This window comes from Colias eurytheme, chromosome 8 (assembly GCF_061535395.1).
Source record: "Colias eurytheme isolate Ceu_HAF_F1 chromosome 8, ilColEury1 Martin Lab GWU primary, whole genome shotgun sequence".
NCBI classification, from domain to species: Eukaryota; Metazoa; Arthropoda; class Insecta; order Lepidoptera; family Pieridae; genus Colias; species Colias eurytheme.
In genome coordinates, this window is record NC_142987.1 from 2,483,939 (window position 1) to 2,500,962 (window position 17,024).

The 17,024-nt window shown below is 34.4% G+C and overlaps 1 protein-coding gene across 2 annotated transcripts in view; it reads right to left on the reverse strand.

Annotated features, from left to right (window-relative positions):
- Positions 1–1,874: 1,874 nt before the first annotated feature.
- LOC149906327 (WASH complex subunit 1-like) overlaps positions 1,875–17,024 on the reverse strand; it is a 31,222-nt gene continuing 16,072 nt past the window's right edge. For both annotated transcript variants that reach the window (XM_090104359.1, XM_090104360.1), the window contains exons 5-6: positions 9,228–9,354; positions 1,875–2,168 (exon numbers count right to left, since the gene is read on the reverse strand). In XM_090104359.1, coding sequence (XP_089960485.1) covers positions 1,980–2,168; positions 9,228–9,354 — 316 coding nt within the window. In that variant the 3' untranslated portion in view covers positions 1,875–1,979. The remainder of the gene's footprint in view (positions 2,169–9,227; positions 9,355–17,024) is intronic.

Genomic DNA, 17,024 nt, shown 5'->3' on the forward strand with positions numbered 1-17,024 from the left:
GTTCCGCGCTATCTCGGCGAGATTACGCTTTTTATTCTCAATTCTGGAAATGCTAATCACCCGAACCAGTTGATAGTTTGCGTCGAAGGCTGTTTATGTTGCGGTGCACCTTCCACGAAACGAAAGCGAGACGCTAGTGGGAAACGCGATTATCGTAATAACCTCCAGGAACTTGGCCCTTTCCGATTCGAAGCGAAGAGATGTACAATGCGCGCCACTTTATTACTGATATCTAATTGTTGTTACGTTTGATATACTTTATGTGTAGGACGATAAGTATAATTTATTACATCCTGAGCCGGATTTAGTCTGAATTGAAAAAGTAATTTGTATAAGAGATTTTTATTAAGGTTTTCCGGGCTTATTTATAAAAATACATAATGGTAAAAACAATAACATAAGTGAGGAAAGTGGATACAAACGAGGGTTGCCAACCGTAATTTTTTTATTGAGTTTATCAAATCACTTCAAATAAATCGTAATCGCTATCCGCGAATTTGATTGACCTGTATTGCGTATTGCACAACAAAAACTGAATTCAACTATTGGCAACCCTATCTGTTTTAGAAGCCATACTTTACCATCACACTGCATAGTTATAACCGTTCGTATACACGCATATTCGTATCTGACATTTGACAGTCAAAGCCAGTCTATTCAAGCTAGTTACAATACAATCGATACAGAAACTCGACCCGCTTCCGAGAAGCCGCACCAAAAACCGCACAAAACCGAAACATTGTACAACATCCTAAGCCAAAGTTCCAAAGTTCTAAACATCGGGGTTTCCTCAAAAACATTTATGTTTTACGAAAATACGCATTATATTGTCCAGTGATAACGGTTCGGAGAATGCATTACGTAAGCCGCCGATAAAAAGAATAAAGTAATCCCTTTAGTAATCAAATTTCTTATTATGTATGTAAATAATTTGTAAGCGCGCTATTTTATGAAATTATTATCAAGTGTTCTTTCATATCTATATATAATTATATAGACTTCGTAGTATAGATTTTTAGAATTTGGTTCCGAAAATCTAAAATGACATATTTATATAAAATGAATATATTGATCAGATATTTCGAAACACAACCGCCGTTGCCGCTAACAAATATCCGATAAGAGTAACCGTTAAGAGAACTTAAAATTAAATTCTAATAACATGCTGTGACTACTGTTAAATAAACATGCGCTACCAGAACATGAAACCGTTCAATCAATCAATTTCAAAGGTTTCATGTTCAGATACATTCGTAAGCCTATGCTTGCGTCTCTCGAGGCTTTCGTCTAAATATGCTACGAAATTCCTCTTTCATCAAGGTACCTATTGCTGGTCTAATAATTCATGTACAGTTAGATTGAATGCAATACAAACTCAAAATTAACCCATGAAATTATACAATTTATAACGTAACGCAGTTGAAATAACTAGACACAGAACCCTAAAAATGTATCTAATATTAAGGTAAATAATAATAAATTTTCAGGTTAGGTATCTAGTTTATCAACTACGATCAATACAATTTCAAATAATTTACACAGAAAAACTTTAACGTTAAATTTAACCATCTCAAACAATACCTCACGAAAGTACAATTCATTATTTCATATTTTCGAGCAAAATTATTGTTCTCTTCACAAAGGAAATATTATATTTTCAACTACATTTTCTCAATAAACACGAAACATTTTTAATAAAAGATATTTAATAACATAGACTTCTCTATTCGTAGATTCTGTTTTACATATTGAGAACACTGATTGCACTATAAAGAACTAGACTTACAATCACCTTATCAAAAATATCCGAGTGGTGTTGTATAAATCAGTAATTGAAAGCATATAACGCTCATTAGAAAACTCTGCCTACACGCGAAAGCAGAGTTTTGATCGGACACTTTTTAGGCTTGATTGTAAGTCTAGTTCTTCATACATCAATTAAGACCAACACACATCAATACAACTTCCACCATACCGCATCACTCCCAATCCTCATCACTCGAGGACTGCTGCGGGGAGGACTGATCGCCTGGCTCTGGTATAACACTGGCCAGGGTGTGTAGGACGGTACCTCCGGCTCTCTCCGCGCCGGAGATTCCACGGCGACGCATGGACAGCTTCGCGTGAAGGTCTGCCATCAGATCACCCCCTATAGCTGGCTTGGTGTCCTGCTAAAGAAATATAACTTTGGAATCTTGGTAGTGTCATAGAGGTAAATGATAAATATTAAAAATATGTAAATGACGATTCAAAAGTGCTTCTAGAAGAAGTCTAATTGAATAAATAAAATATGTTTGTGTTTGAATTTGGGAGGATTAATTATATTTATGGGTATGCGATAAATCTTGACAAATTAATATGAAGAGAAAATTTTTTCTAGGGGTAATGGTTTCGATAAGTCGTGAATGATGACAGTGGTATCTATTATCTAATCTTATCTTATCTAGAGAAATAGTATAGATAATATGAATAATGAATATTATATTTCACTTTCTTTTTGGGATACCTTGCTCTAAAATAAAAACATGGATAGTCAGATTTTACATTTGTAAATCTTTCGATTGAATTTTGAAATATTCGGAGCCTAGATGGTAAAATTATTGCGTAAGAGATTCGATACTATGAAATATGAAAATATAATAAATAAAAAAGCGTTATGAGTATTGTGTACAATGTATTCTTATCGTTTAATTTTACATATATGTAGCATGATAATAAATAGTGGAAATAACTTAATTAATTATCAATATAAGTGTCCACTTATAAGAAATTTTCATGGCCAGGGTTAGTGCTGTTTTATTAATCGAGAGAAAATAAATCACTAAGTACTAAGAATTTATACAGGATCCATTTATCGTGGGATACAAGGTCAATGACATACTGATAAAACGTTATATGGAGATATCACAAAAATAACAATCAATTAGCGGAATAATAATAAACTAGTTATCTGTTATCCTGTGTTTGTTGCTTTTCTAATAATTCCACAATCAAACAATTAAAAAAGCGCTTCCAAGAATGACACTAAAAATATCAATGAGTTTTATTTAATGACGACTCGTGAGTAAGCGATGCATTTTTTTTGTTTCTCAATAACTACTGAGTAAAATTTGTTTGCGGTAAAACCCATAAGCGGCGATATTATAATGATGACGGTACACTTATCGATGCATCGAAAGATAAAGGTGCACAAAATGCATAACACTACAGTCATTGAGTTCACAGAAGGGTCAACAATGTCGTACAAAACGGACGGATACATATTCTGTTAGCTCAATCTTTCCACACTTAACAATAACGAGCGCTATCTCCTGGCAATTTGCCATAACAGGATAACGTTCAATTGAATAATTTTAGTACCTAATAAACATTTGGGCGTGGACCGCTTCGCCTCTTCCTTTTTAATACCAGGACATTTCACGAGCACCTACCGAGAAGCGACACAAAAAATACGAGAGTGAAGGCATTCTACGTAGTGCAAAATGTAAATTCTTAAGATGGTCATGATCATTACAAGGATTCATAAATGCGTACGCGTGCACTCGCGTTTCGGTAATGGTAATCGTAATTGCTGCCTTCCTGTAATACATACGAATTCGTCAAATAACACGGATGCTTGCGTATTGAACGCCGATATCGGAAAGCCGGTTCCACCGATCGCACCTTGCTGCGCCCTAGGTGTACAGTTTCAATACGGTTTTGTTTGACTAAACAATAATGGGAGTCAGTTTAATGCAATCTTTCGCCACGGAGGAGTTAAAAGCCAACGTTTTACCGCCATGACACGGTCATTTTTTATTTACCTGACTTCATAAAAGCCTGCACTAACCGAGCATGCGGTATTGTATGGAACAATGGCCATTTGACACGGCTCCGAGATGTCGCCCGCTAGAACGTACGCCGTACGGGCATTCTTTACAATTCCGAATAATCGATCCATTTTACGATTCTCTAGGACTCGTTTCATTTCCTTTGTGCTATGTTATTTGACGCTCATATGCTCCTATTTCCACGTACAAGGTAAAGAAATTAGTTTGTGAAATGATGACGTCAGTTTACTAGGTAAAGGTTAAACGTGGCTTGTTATTTGAGTTCCATATTGTAATGACACAATCTCCACTCGGGATTGTTTAAGGTCGCACAAATATTAAACACGAGTGAGGAAATGTTTCAAATTTATAGAAACCGCAATACAGCCTACGCGGCTTATATTTATTGTTGAATGTTAGTAAAAGCCTACGAGTTGAACTTCAATAAAGGATAGATGAGAATTCTATTAATTCATACAACCGACGTCCGTTGACGTATTCAGCGAAAAATCTATAAAAACAATGAAACGCACAACGTGTGTCCAAAAGAAGCACACATACACAGAGGATATCTTCATTTGCGATTGATGATTTGGAGTCGTAACACAAAGCGAGAGGGACTATAATTACTTACACGAATTCACCAGTATTCATACACGTATTCCCGGGAAGAGCACGACAAAAGCCGACTCATGAGAAATAATGCGTTCAGGCATTCATTGATTCTGTGTAAAAGTCCATTCGCTCGTAATTAGCGATGGTTTTAATAAATTCATTATGATCGTATGCGTGTTTTCGTTCATCATCTTATCTGATTCTAGGTAATATATCTCAATAAATGGCTAAGCAGTTCAATAAAATTCCTATGGTTCCGTTCGTCATAAGTCATAACAAGCAAAATTTGAAGCGCGTTATCGATGTCAAATCAACATCTTGATTCATGCGTAGCATTCGCGTGTGTTTTTATAAGCGGAGCTGGACAAGTTATGGAAGTGCGAGGACAAAATATAAATGCTTCAGCGAAGGAGGCTGCGGAATCCGCTGACATCGAACCGGTTAGCCGTGAATTGATACGGTCGAGACTTCATTACCTCGTCCGAAATATTCCATGTAAATCATAATCAAACTTTTCAACGAGTGTCAACTTATGTTTTTTGTGATGATCATATTATTTAAAAATAATTCAGGCTGCTGTTGTAGATAATGTAAAAAGTTTATTAAGGATTTGATTAAATTTCATGATAAACAAACAATGTAATATTAAAAAAAAATTATAAAGAAAAAAAAATATAATTTGACCTTTATTCCTTACACATATACATTCAACCTTTTTCTATAATTATAAATTTCTTTGTACATATATAATATTTTTTAACATTTCGTTTCTACAGCTAAAACCTACACGCTTTACATATTTTTCCTAAAATCGTTCATTAATTTTAAACAAAAGCGGCTATTGAGAAATATACTATAATAACAAAAACTAATAGTTCCACGGAGGGAAGTGTTATCTTACTGCGTGTTCCTGCTATTAGTTCCTGTGATAACATTCCTTTACTCGATTAAAAAAGTAGCTACGATGGAAACTTAATTGCATACAAACTACTATTTTAAGCAGCTGTATGTAAATATCCTATTAATATTATAAAGGCGAAAGTTTGTAAGGATGTATGGATGTATGGATGTTTGTTACTCTTTCACGTAAAAACTACTGAACCGATTACAATGAAATTTAGCACACATATAGAGGGTAACTTGGATTAACACATAGGATAGGTTTTATCCCGGAAATCCCACGGGAACGGGAACTATGCGGGTTTTCCTTTGGAAACGCGGGCGAAGCCGCGGGCGGAAATCTAGTATGAAATATTTATACAACAATTAGCTTGCATTATACTATCACATTTAATTTCATCATTCAAATGAGACCTACATCTCTAAACTTTATCACCCTATTTAGTATACTATTTAAGTTCCATTCGATCCCCTTTCCTGTGTACTTTTTATATTACACTAGGTTTCCGCCCGCGTTTTCAAAGAAAAACCCGTTCCCGTAGGATTTCCGGGATAAAACCTATCCTATGTCCTTTCTCGGGTATCAAAATATCTCCATACCAAATTTCATGCAAATTGGTTCAGTAGTTTAGGCGTGATTGAGTAACAGACAGACAGACAGAGTTACTTTCGCATTTATAATATTAGTAGGGATAATACCAACTACAACACTTAATACCAAAACAAAATATTATTGGCATGTCATCTGCCTCAAAAATATTTGCCGCATTAATCTTACAAACTTTGCCTCTGCATAATACGTATACTAGTGTGAATTTATAGGCCTTATTTCCCTTGCATGCATAAGCGGTTGTGCGTACACCGCCGGCGCCTGTTGCCTCACAATGAATATCTTTACGCAATTTGTTTATGCGTCTACACGTGGAATCACAAACAATGATATGATTATCATTATTACGTTATCGTCTTCACATGATACCGTTCCGAGAAGCGGAATAGCCTCTACAATTATCACTTCGCCGAAGCAGCCTCCGATCGTAATTATAATGTACGATCGTTTCGTTCTAACAGAAATAGATTAAACACTTTTTATTTCAATGAGTCACCGGCGCCGGATAGTGGGGACAAAAAATTGTAGCAACGCACTTCGTGTCTGTTATATTTAGAGGTTATTTCAGAGGAAAATATCGGTGGATGCATTCGGTGAAGATGAATAATTGTCAAACCATCCCAGACATAGTAAAATTAACGATCGTAACTACATGTTATTTAACCTGCTGCTAAGTAAATTTCTGCGGCCTTTAACTTGTCCTAAGATCGCAGTCTCTGACGTATTATACGCTATTGCGTTATACCGCAACGTCTAATGAAGTTTAAGATCTTTGCACTCAAAGTGCTTCAAGCAGCGTTGAAATTGAAATAAATTACACTCATTTCAAAGGACTGTTGAGTATAAAAGCATCAGTTAATGAATTGGTATCCGCGCAAGGCTCTATAGAGTGGCGCCAGGAGAATTCATTCCGAGAAGCGTAGGTTTCCATCACATTTCCACCACAAACAGGTCTCGGAAAATAAACACATTTAACTCAGTTTCTAGCTACCGTGTTGCGGATGGATGCTTTGGATGTCTCAATGGGATCGCGTCGTGAGCGGTCAATTAAACTTTAGATAGCTTTTTATCGATTTTGTTCACGTTTTTTTCCAGGCGCATCGCGTCAATTCGCGCGTTCAATGCATGAAAAAATATCTGATTATTTCAGAATAATTATTGATAACTGCTTTTCACTTTTAATTAGCTCCTAAAATAATTATTAAATTATAGATGGACAGATAATTTTCATAAACATGTATATTGGATAACCTATTTATTATCCAAATCCTTATTGCACGCCTCATAAGCGAAGCGTTGAGGTGGGTAGTTGGGTACTACTGTCACTTCGCGCAAAACATCTGATTTTTCAAACTTAAAATGTCTTTATGTATCATACATTGCACTTGTAAGATAAAACATACACACACATATTAAGAAAAAACACTATTTTTAACGTTCATGATATTTTTGATGTCATTTTTGTTATTTAAACTAGTTAAAAAACAGTTTAGAAAAGTTCTGTCTTGGACGTCCGTGTGTCTGTATGTGCGGATCCTTTTTCTTGTTAACACGATAGCGACCGAAATACTTTACTAATCGAGTCTTTTTTTTTCTCTTACGCTTGAGTATGCTCAGGAATAGAACCCTTTCATTTTTCAGGGTCTGATTCGATGTGGTTTAATTGTTATTAAATAAACAAAAATAATAATTAATAAATATTTATAAAAAAAAAATTATGAGGCGTGCACTTTTGGATTTTCCAAATTATTTAATGATATGCCAATAATAATAGGACATAGGCATAGTTATTTGTACAGAAATGAGGAAAACAACCAAACTTATATAATAGACGAATTGTTATTATTCTATTTGGTATACAATCAAATTAACCGTTGCCGTTAACAAGACAAGAATAATATACCGTAATATTAACGCAGTGAAGCTTTGAAAGAGAAATAGTTCATATTTGCATAAATCATTTAGCTTTGAAACAAATTTATGTACGTCAACATACCACTAAGCTAATTAACTATTTGTATTTGCAAGTTGTATTTGGTCTCTCACAGGATTCCTCTGCTTTGCTCTAATATAACTCGTGTTCCGACGTATTTGCAGACTATCGTACAAGCAAAGGGAATGTTTGAGTTTATTTGATTGAAACTACATCGGGAATTCTAGAGATGTGGATACCATATAGATACTTTATATGTAAATAGAATGAATCAAGGGAAAACTAATTTGACTAATGAACTACCTACATTCCGATTGAACCCAGACGAACTATTAAATTAAAATGAATTAAATTTAATATTGATGAATAAATCTGTCCCCTTGTATTTTCATTAATCGCCATAAATAATAATCCCGACCGTTCATTAGGATATGATAGAACCTTAATTTGGAACATACAAATAAGGATATTTGTATATTTTCCTTAAGATAATTTAACTGTTATTGTAGTAAATTGGTACCTGTTATTGGCAGCTGTCTGAATGTCGTATGAGTAACTATTATTTGTCTATGGTTTCAACTTACAAGTATTATTTCATTTGCAACAACACGAATATAAAGAATTTGAAATCCAGAACTAAATCCCCATAGTATATTATATAGAACATATACAAATTTCTGTTGGTATATTTTCTTGGTTACGATGTTTTTTAATAGATAGTGTATATCATAGTACATTTCGGGGCTCCTTTGAACCAATTGAGAACGATAAAACTGATGACATCTGAAAATGACTTGCATGAAATGACGGTCATTGCCTCTTATATGAATTAAGGTTAGTCTATTTGTTGTGCTACAAAGTAAATTGTGTACTAAATATATATTTCACAATAACCTGCTCAACTAGCATTCTAGAAGTATACAATTAAAGTTAAGGTTTCCTGTGGGTTTCCTACTTCATTTTTATCGGCATATTATTTTTATTAACCAGGTATTTATTAAATTAAACGTAAACAAAAAGGTACTTTTTTTCTTATCAGCGATTTCTTCCAAGCTACCTATAAGCTGTAGTCATTATGTCTCAAAGATTATTGTCACATAAACTTGTTCAACTGGACTACCAGCTTATCACCAATACCATCTAATTAATATTAAGCTTACTTCATTTTTAGCCCCATATTATTTTTATCAACTATTTATGTACCACAACATTTAATTACACGTAAAGTATAATTTTGACCTTATTTCCACAGCTGTTTCTTCCAAGCTACCAGAAGTGTAGTCGTTATATTATTTCAAAGATCCCTATCACAGGAACAGCTATGTAGTAGCAAACCAGTTCAACTAGAAGTGATAGTTACCTTATCAAGTGCAGTTTCGGCAGCTGGCTTCAGTTTAGCTCGACCCACGCCTCCCGCCTGGCGAATGGCTGCCATGAGGCTTGCGTGTGCGTCACCCCCCGATGTAGACTTGGCTACTGGTTCATCTCTATTGGACAAAAGGAGAATATATTTGTAGGGCTAAATGTTTCTGTTAATGAGTCTAAATGTGGATATAGTTTTAAAAATAAGTTAGTCTTTGAATTCTTGTATATCAATTTTACTAGGCAAAACTTTTGCTTCATATTGGTCTTACAGAAGTGTCACAATAAAACTAAGTTTTACGGTGTTCTATAGAGTCCAGAGATAGACACGGCAATTCGCCCTAGTGTTTAGTTGTTTAGACAATACATTTATATAAATTAACCATAACAATTTTCAGTTCAAATAAATAACTTATCACTATAAATACATTTGTTTTGATTGTACCTTATTATCAGTTGACTATTTCGTACAACTGTAGTACTTCCGCGAACATTTATGTTATGCATTATTTATTTTGTCTTATGTACGTCATGTATTGTTTCAATTTGTCCTTAACAAAAAACGATTATCATATTACTGATGTTCATGATCAACTAGCTATGCCCTGCGGTTTTACACGCATTACTCTGCTCCTATTAATCATAATAATAATAAATAACTTTATTGACATTAAAAATAGGTACAGCTTATTATATGAATCCATAGGCTCCTATTCCTATTGGTAATAGCATGATGATATATATGGACTTTCTAACAGTGAAATAGTTTTCCAAATCGGACCTTGTTCCTAAGATTAGTTCAAGCAAACAAACTTCAGCTTTATAATATTAGTGTAGATTAATTATTGTATAAGTATGGGTAGCGACAAACGTCAAGATAAGTAATGTGTGGTAGGTACATGCACACTTCGCGATCAATATTCAACGAAGGGAGTCAAGGCCGTACGGCACCATGCTAATATGTTCATTGTATGCTGGCTAAATAATTAGCTAATGACTATGCGGGCTCGATGCGATGCCGCGCTAAAAACAAATGCGATTTTGCTAGGGCTGACAACATCGAATCACAGACAAGACGAATTTAGATAATAAATGATTCAAACTTCCGAAGAAAAATGGCAATTACAATTATTAAACTTCGATTAGTACCTACCCTCGCGTCGGTTCATTCCTCCTTAGCCATCTGCATCGTAGACATTTATATGTATAGTAAGATTAATGGCTTAACAAGTTATTGACCGCGAAAATTACATTACTGAAAAGAATTGACGACCTCCGATACACTTTACCAATAGTACCTAACGTTAATGTACACAATTTTCAAGAATGTTAAACGAAACAAGTCTAAAGGTGAATGTACACGAATGAAAGCAAAGGTGCTAATTTCGATGTAAGCATTGTACGAACTACGAAAGGTGACATTGTAAATTGTAATGTAGTCGTGAGTATCATCCTTGCGATGTCGTTTACGAGTTAAAGGTTAACAGTGTAGTCTTGATGTATTTACACTGTTGCAGTTTAATTAACGTGTTCGTACATACAAAGATTAATACAGCTACATTGAAGAATTTTAATATCAGTGTTCATTATGTATATTTCTCCGCTTATGGACGCATAAGCACGCATAAGTAAAAGTTCAACTTTTTTAGAAATTGCGTTTTGATTTTCAAAGTGTCTTTATAAGATAGAGAAGACATAATTATCTCACTACTAAAGTAGTAATGAATGAATAAAGCTTAGTACACTATATTCAGTATTTATACTGCAGCAATAAAATCCTTTAACCTTTAACCTGCTTGCCCCAACACATTTCGTTCAATAAACAAATGAATAAGTTAATTAATACTGCATCGTTACTTTCAAATGCTCGCTGCCAATCGCAGGCACTTAAACAAACCAGCCCTACATTCTGGTGTATCGATTATGCCCCGGTATCAGCCAATTAGAAGCTCCCAGAGGCAATGTTTTATACAACACCGGTGACTTAGCCACGTAGGCGAATCAATTGAACCACCGTTACTTTCCTACTGACTTATTGCCAGGAACTGGTTGCGGGCCGATAGCTGGAAGTTATAACGTTTAAATAAACAGCTCTATTTTATTTAGAAAATTGCAAGATGCCTTTAACGCACAACAAATTGCTAAAGGCTTGCCTTCTTGATAAGACGAAACCTGTTTAGATATTCTCTAACGTTAAACCTAACTTGCCGTGAATACGCGCCGGGTGAAGCACAATCTTGTTATTGTATATTCTGAAAGAAAACAACGCTAGCATACGTTTGAGCGTAATGAGCTTTATGTTTTCTCCGTATACATAAATTACATTATCGTACGAAGAGACACATAATAAAAGACCTAATAAAGACGTCATCTCTATCAATTAAGATCAAACAAACTAATTCCGACAGCGAGAACCTAAACGCCACTACAAATCACTTGCGATCTAATATTGTCTCATATAAACCGTTGCACCAAACGTTAGCTCATAAACCATACTGATTACAATTCAGACATAACAGAGGACATGAATATTTTAATCAACATCGTCTGAAACGCGTCTAAGGATCTAAAATATCTCATGGCAAGCAGCCAATCGTGAGCATCGTTGAATAAATAGGCGCCTCAATTACTAGAAGCCGCCGTTTATTTGCCAAACTAAAACAATGCTATCTATTTTAATTGTGTTCTTCATTACTTAGAAAAGATTGTTGCATTTTTTCAATCAACATCAATCTATTAATTGTTTATTGCATTATTGCTTATTAATTACTAGGTTCGTTGAAAATTATAACAGATACATGAAAACGGTTGAAAAAAAACTAATTGTATATAGTGCCGTGATTATGATAATGGGAAATTCTGTTATAAAATATGTAACTATTTACGTGTAACTACGGACACATGATTATATTTTCTGAGAAGCTGATACGGAGGGATATGAGAAGAAAAACGGTGATTAAAACGTACCACTAGAAACTAGAGACAAATTAACAAAGATTAGGGTGTCCAAAAATACGCTACGCGCGCGTGTGTGTATGTGTAGAATTGAGATCAGGGAAAAAGGTGTTAAACTAGGGCTCCAAGAGACATTGACAGTGAAGTCGAAAATAGAAAATTTTCACGCGTACTACTCTCTCCGAGCGTTCCGGGAACGAGGCGGATCGTGACGGCATCGACACACACGAAACAGAAATAGAACTTCGTGGGAAAAACTACATGCTCTTACGTTTCCTTCCTTCATGTAAATTCATGATGGCGTTTATTAATCGCTGACTGCATGTATATTTGTTGTAATGCTTTAAGTAACAAGTTGAAATTTGAATTAAATAATCGTTCATCGTGTAATGAATATGTTTTATGAAATTTTAATCTTCTTATATATAAAAATGAATCGCAAAATGTGTTGGTAAGCGCATAACTCGAGAACGGCTGAACCGATTTCGATAATTCTTTTTTTATTATATTCCTTGAAGTACGAGGATGGTTTTTATGTAGAGAAAACGTAAATATGTACCACGGGCGAAGCCGGGGCGGACCGCTAGTGTATAATAATTATTATCTCATTTGTTAAATATATGTAATTGCTCAATTAAAGAAATGGTAATTGGACATGATACTTATTGACTTCATATATTTTTTTAAATTATCACCGACATTACCTACTCAGTAGGTACATAATTATATTAATCTCTAGTATTTTGTGTTTCGTCGTTAAAGCGAAATAGATGATAACCTTTGCTTTTTTATTTAAAACTAAACAATATCATTTCCTATTCGTTGAACTAGTTAGAACTATAATGGCAGCGAACTCATAATTCTTCGTGAAAATCGCAGTGCCATTTCAAAAAGTGGGCCGAGTGGATCCTTCACACGACCCTTTTGAAACGTAGAACTACTATCCTATTCACTTCAAACTTCAATTCACACATCCCTTACTAATTAACGTATTCCGAGTATCATTATCAATTTCATAATCACAGCAAACCAGATTAGGATTGTTCGTTTCACATCGCTCCCTTATTTAGATGCATTAGCTGTGCCGGCAAACGTTGTTCTGGCACTCTATCACTTAGGGGTATGAAAAAAAGATGTTGTTCGATTCTACCTACCCGATATGCACACAAAATTTCATGAGAATCGGCCAAGCCCCTTCGGAGGAGTTTTACTACCGCGTCACGAGATTTTTTATATTAGAAGATGTAAGATCGAAGTCATCAAAAGTTACAATACATTCTAATCATCTGAAATTCACAGATTACGGATCAGAATTCGATATTAAAACCCACGTACAGTATAAACCAAGTTATGGTGCGTTGTGACGTCACCGCGTATCACATCCTAGACACGTCACGGCTACGTATGCCCACTTCTTTGAAACGGTCCATTAATTATATCGCTGTAATTACACGCTCATTGTATGGTTTTATACACAACTTACGGCGCTAATATATTAAAAAGAGTGGGTATCTAAATTTTAATTGGCATACGGATTCACAGAAGCGAAAAATGAAATTTTGATTGTGGTTAATTGTAATTTCTGTCAATGTAACGTTATTAATTTATTATGAATGCAAAGTAACTATCTATATATGTCGGTCATATCAGGGGCTTAGTATATGGGATAGTCTGAATTTTTAAGAACCCAATAAAACACCTCCCTGACCACGTAGTAAATGGCGTGGGCGCAATTTACGATTATTGTTTTTATTTTTAAGACACTAATAATTTTGGATTTTTTTTATAACCTCTATCTTTGACAATTTAAAAATATGAGTATTTATTTAGCATTCCAAATCTACATCAAATTGACTTAGTAAATTAATTAGCATGAAAATGCACTTAAAACAATTATCTGAGTAAATCGATTACATACCTACATGAATCATATTCATGTGTCTAGATATTAGGTAACGAGGAACCACGCTTTATGTAAAGTGTCCAGAAAAACAAATTTTAATTCAATAGCACAACAATTAAATCCTATTCTAAATCCATAACAATGTTGTTTAAAGAATAATCTATTATATTGTCAATTATATTTAATGAGCTCACGAACGCAACAATAACACGAACTATACAAGAAGCAAGCTTTCCCTATCTTCTAACTACATTATATTTTATACAAGACTAGCGACCCGCCCCGGCTTCGCACGGGTGCAATGCTGATACTAAATACACTACAGAAAAATTGTGAACGTTGTATAGGTATAAAAATATAGCGGCCCGCTCCGGCCTCCGGCATCGCACGGGTATAAAATACATAGCCGGGCGGCCGCAAACGCTACGTCCTGCAATTTTTAAATCTGTAATATCTTCGAAAATATTCACTTAAATCATACGGTGTAAAGGGCCATATAGATCTATATTAAATGAACAATGTATCCATGGTATTTAATTGGTTAAGGATTAATGCTGTATTGGTTAAAATCGCTTCGAAAATTAGCCATTATTTGTCGTAAAAAGTAAATGACAAAAAAAAGTTATTGTGGGTTATCCATAAGAGATAGACATATACCATCGCGGACTTTTCTGTAGACCTTTTCAATGTGTATAATACTTAGTACATTATTTTGATAAAACTCGTAGGGTTCAGCCTGCGTTTGCAATGTAAGCGGAATAAATGTAATTTTTTACGACATCACATTAGAAACCTCAAAAATAACAGTACTTCTCCACTGCTTAATGGATCTTATTATACATATAAACCTTCCTCTTGAATCACTCTATCTATTAAAAAAAACCGCATCAAAATCCGTTGCGTAGTTTCAAAGATTTAAGCGTACAAAGGGACATAGGGACATAGGGACATAGGGACAGGGAAAGCGACTTTGTTTTATACTATGTAGTGATATCATTTTTAGTTCCGCCATTATTCTCGTTTAGCTGAATACATCTTTAATGTGCTTGCACTAACGAATGTCTTTCATAAAAGTCCTTTTAAACTTATTCTTGCTCTATATTTTCACTCGCTACATTTTTCATGAACCATGATTAGACGATGCAATTTTGTATATATACAGTTTTGTATTCACATTCCCAGTATCATGGCTTGTAGCGTCAGCTATTATACAAAAATGTTATTTTCGATAATCAAATTAGATCCTAAAAATAACCTTGCCTAGGTCGAAGTATTGTGTGCTATAAAAGAGAAGCAAACACACACATGCATACCAAATAGTAGACACTAATACAAATACCTTACCATGCATGTGTTAGTGGCACATCATACCAAAGTGACAACACACACACATGCACAGTCAACAGTGCAGTCGATGGTTCTGATTTATGTCTGTAGTATATCACATGCACCATAATACAGGAAACTAGCAGACGTGGGTGTATGCACATAAATAACGACATTTATCTAAATTATCGCGGTTACATAAATTGTTCCATTGTTCTGCGAATTATGCAAGTACAATTAAACATCGCTAGCGTTGGCACGATAATAGTATAAACTTCTTATAAATTCGTTTAAAAAATTCCCTAGGACATATTCCGTTGAATTATCTGTAACAGCTTTTGGTATAGAAATACCTCATACTGTTTACTTGAGAACAAATTGCCGAGGATTCCCTACTGCGAAACAATTTAACAAACAACAAGGCTTAATTTGAAATATCAAGTTGGATTACGACTATCGATTTCCTGGTAAACATATAAATTGGAAAGAAATCGTGCACATATCTAATCGCGTGGCATTTAGCAGTGTGAGATTGTTATTGAGAAATGCAACCATAATTTGTAAGTACCATTTATTATGTGTTAAACAAGGTTAATCCACAATTTCTCAAAACTCAAGTTATCCATATAAAGCTTTACGTATATAGTAAAATCGTAAAAACTTGGAGCATGATTTTCAATCGATATCCAAGCTAAAAAATATAGTTTTTAGAATTTTTGTTTTTACTTCAAGTTTTGCATGAATATTCCTAACAGGTCGAGTCAACATATAGATTATAGGTTACGTATAATATCATCAGTCATCACGCTAAAACAAATAGAAGCAGAGCAATGCGGGTAAAACTCCGGGGCACAGCTTGTAAGACATAAATATTTTAAATGGCACTATCCCGTCTTGTACGTATGAGAAAATAAAACAAACACATTTCTATGAAAGAGTCCCAATTACCACATAAAATGCGTGCGTCACAACTCCAAAGTGGATTTCTGAGTTTTCTTATCGTACATTTTTCTTTGCAGGATTATTACATAACGCGACAGACAGAAGTATTTTAATTTATTCCTATCTAATCTTGCCATAACCGTAATGAGTTCTGTGAAAACATCTTTCTCTATACAATTCTTGTACTGCCAATTTGTGAAGATACGTCATTTACCCTCTTGGTTTCCGAGTAAAGAATAACTCAGCATAATATTTTAGTTTGAGTCGTATCTTGGTTATATTAGAATTTCAAATACTCAGTTGAACTATATTTGCCATATTTTACGTATCGAGTGGCATATATTTTTTTTTCTTAATTGCCATCTTAAATCTTAGAATCAAAGTCGATTCGAGCAAAGGCGCGGCCATCTTCTGTTATTTTGGAACAATAACACCCACAAGATTATTGCCGTTTTTATTGATATTCGTATAATTTTACATACTCAATAAAAATATAAAATCATTCGCAATAAATATACCTTGAGCAAATTCTGAGAAACTTAAAGCCGTTCCTACATTTACATAAAATATTATCCAGTTTTGTCCAAATGTTCATTTGATTTTCGGAAACCATTTATTTGAAAAATGTTAAAGATTATAATGGTATTAATTTTTTGTAACATTTATAAT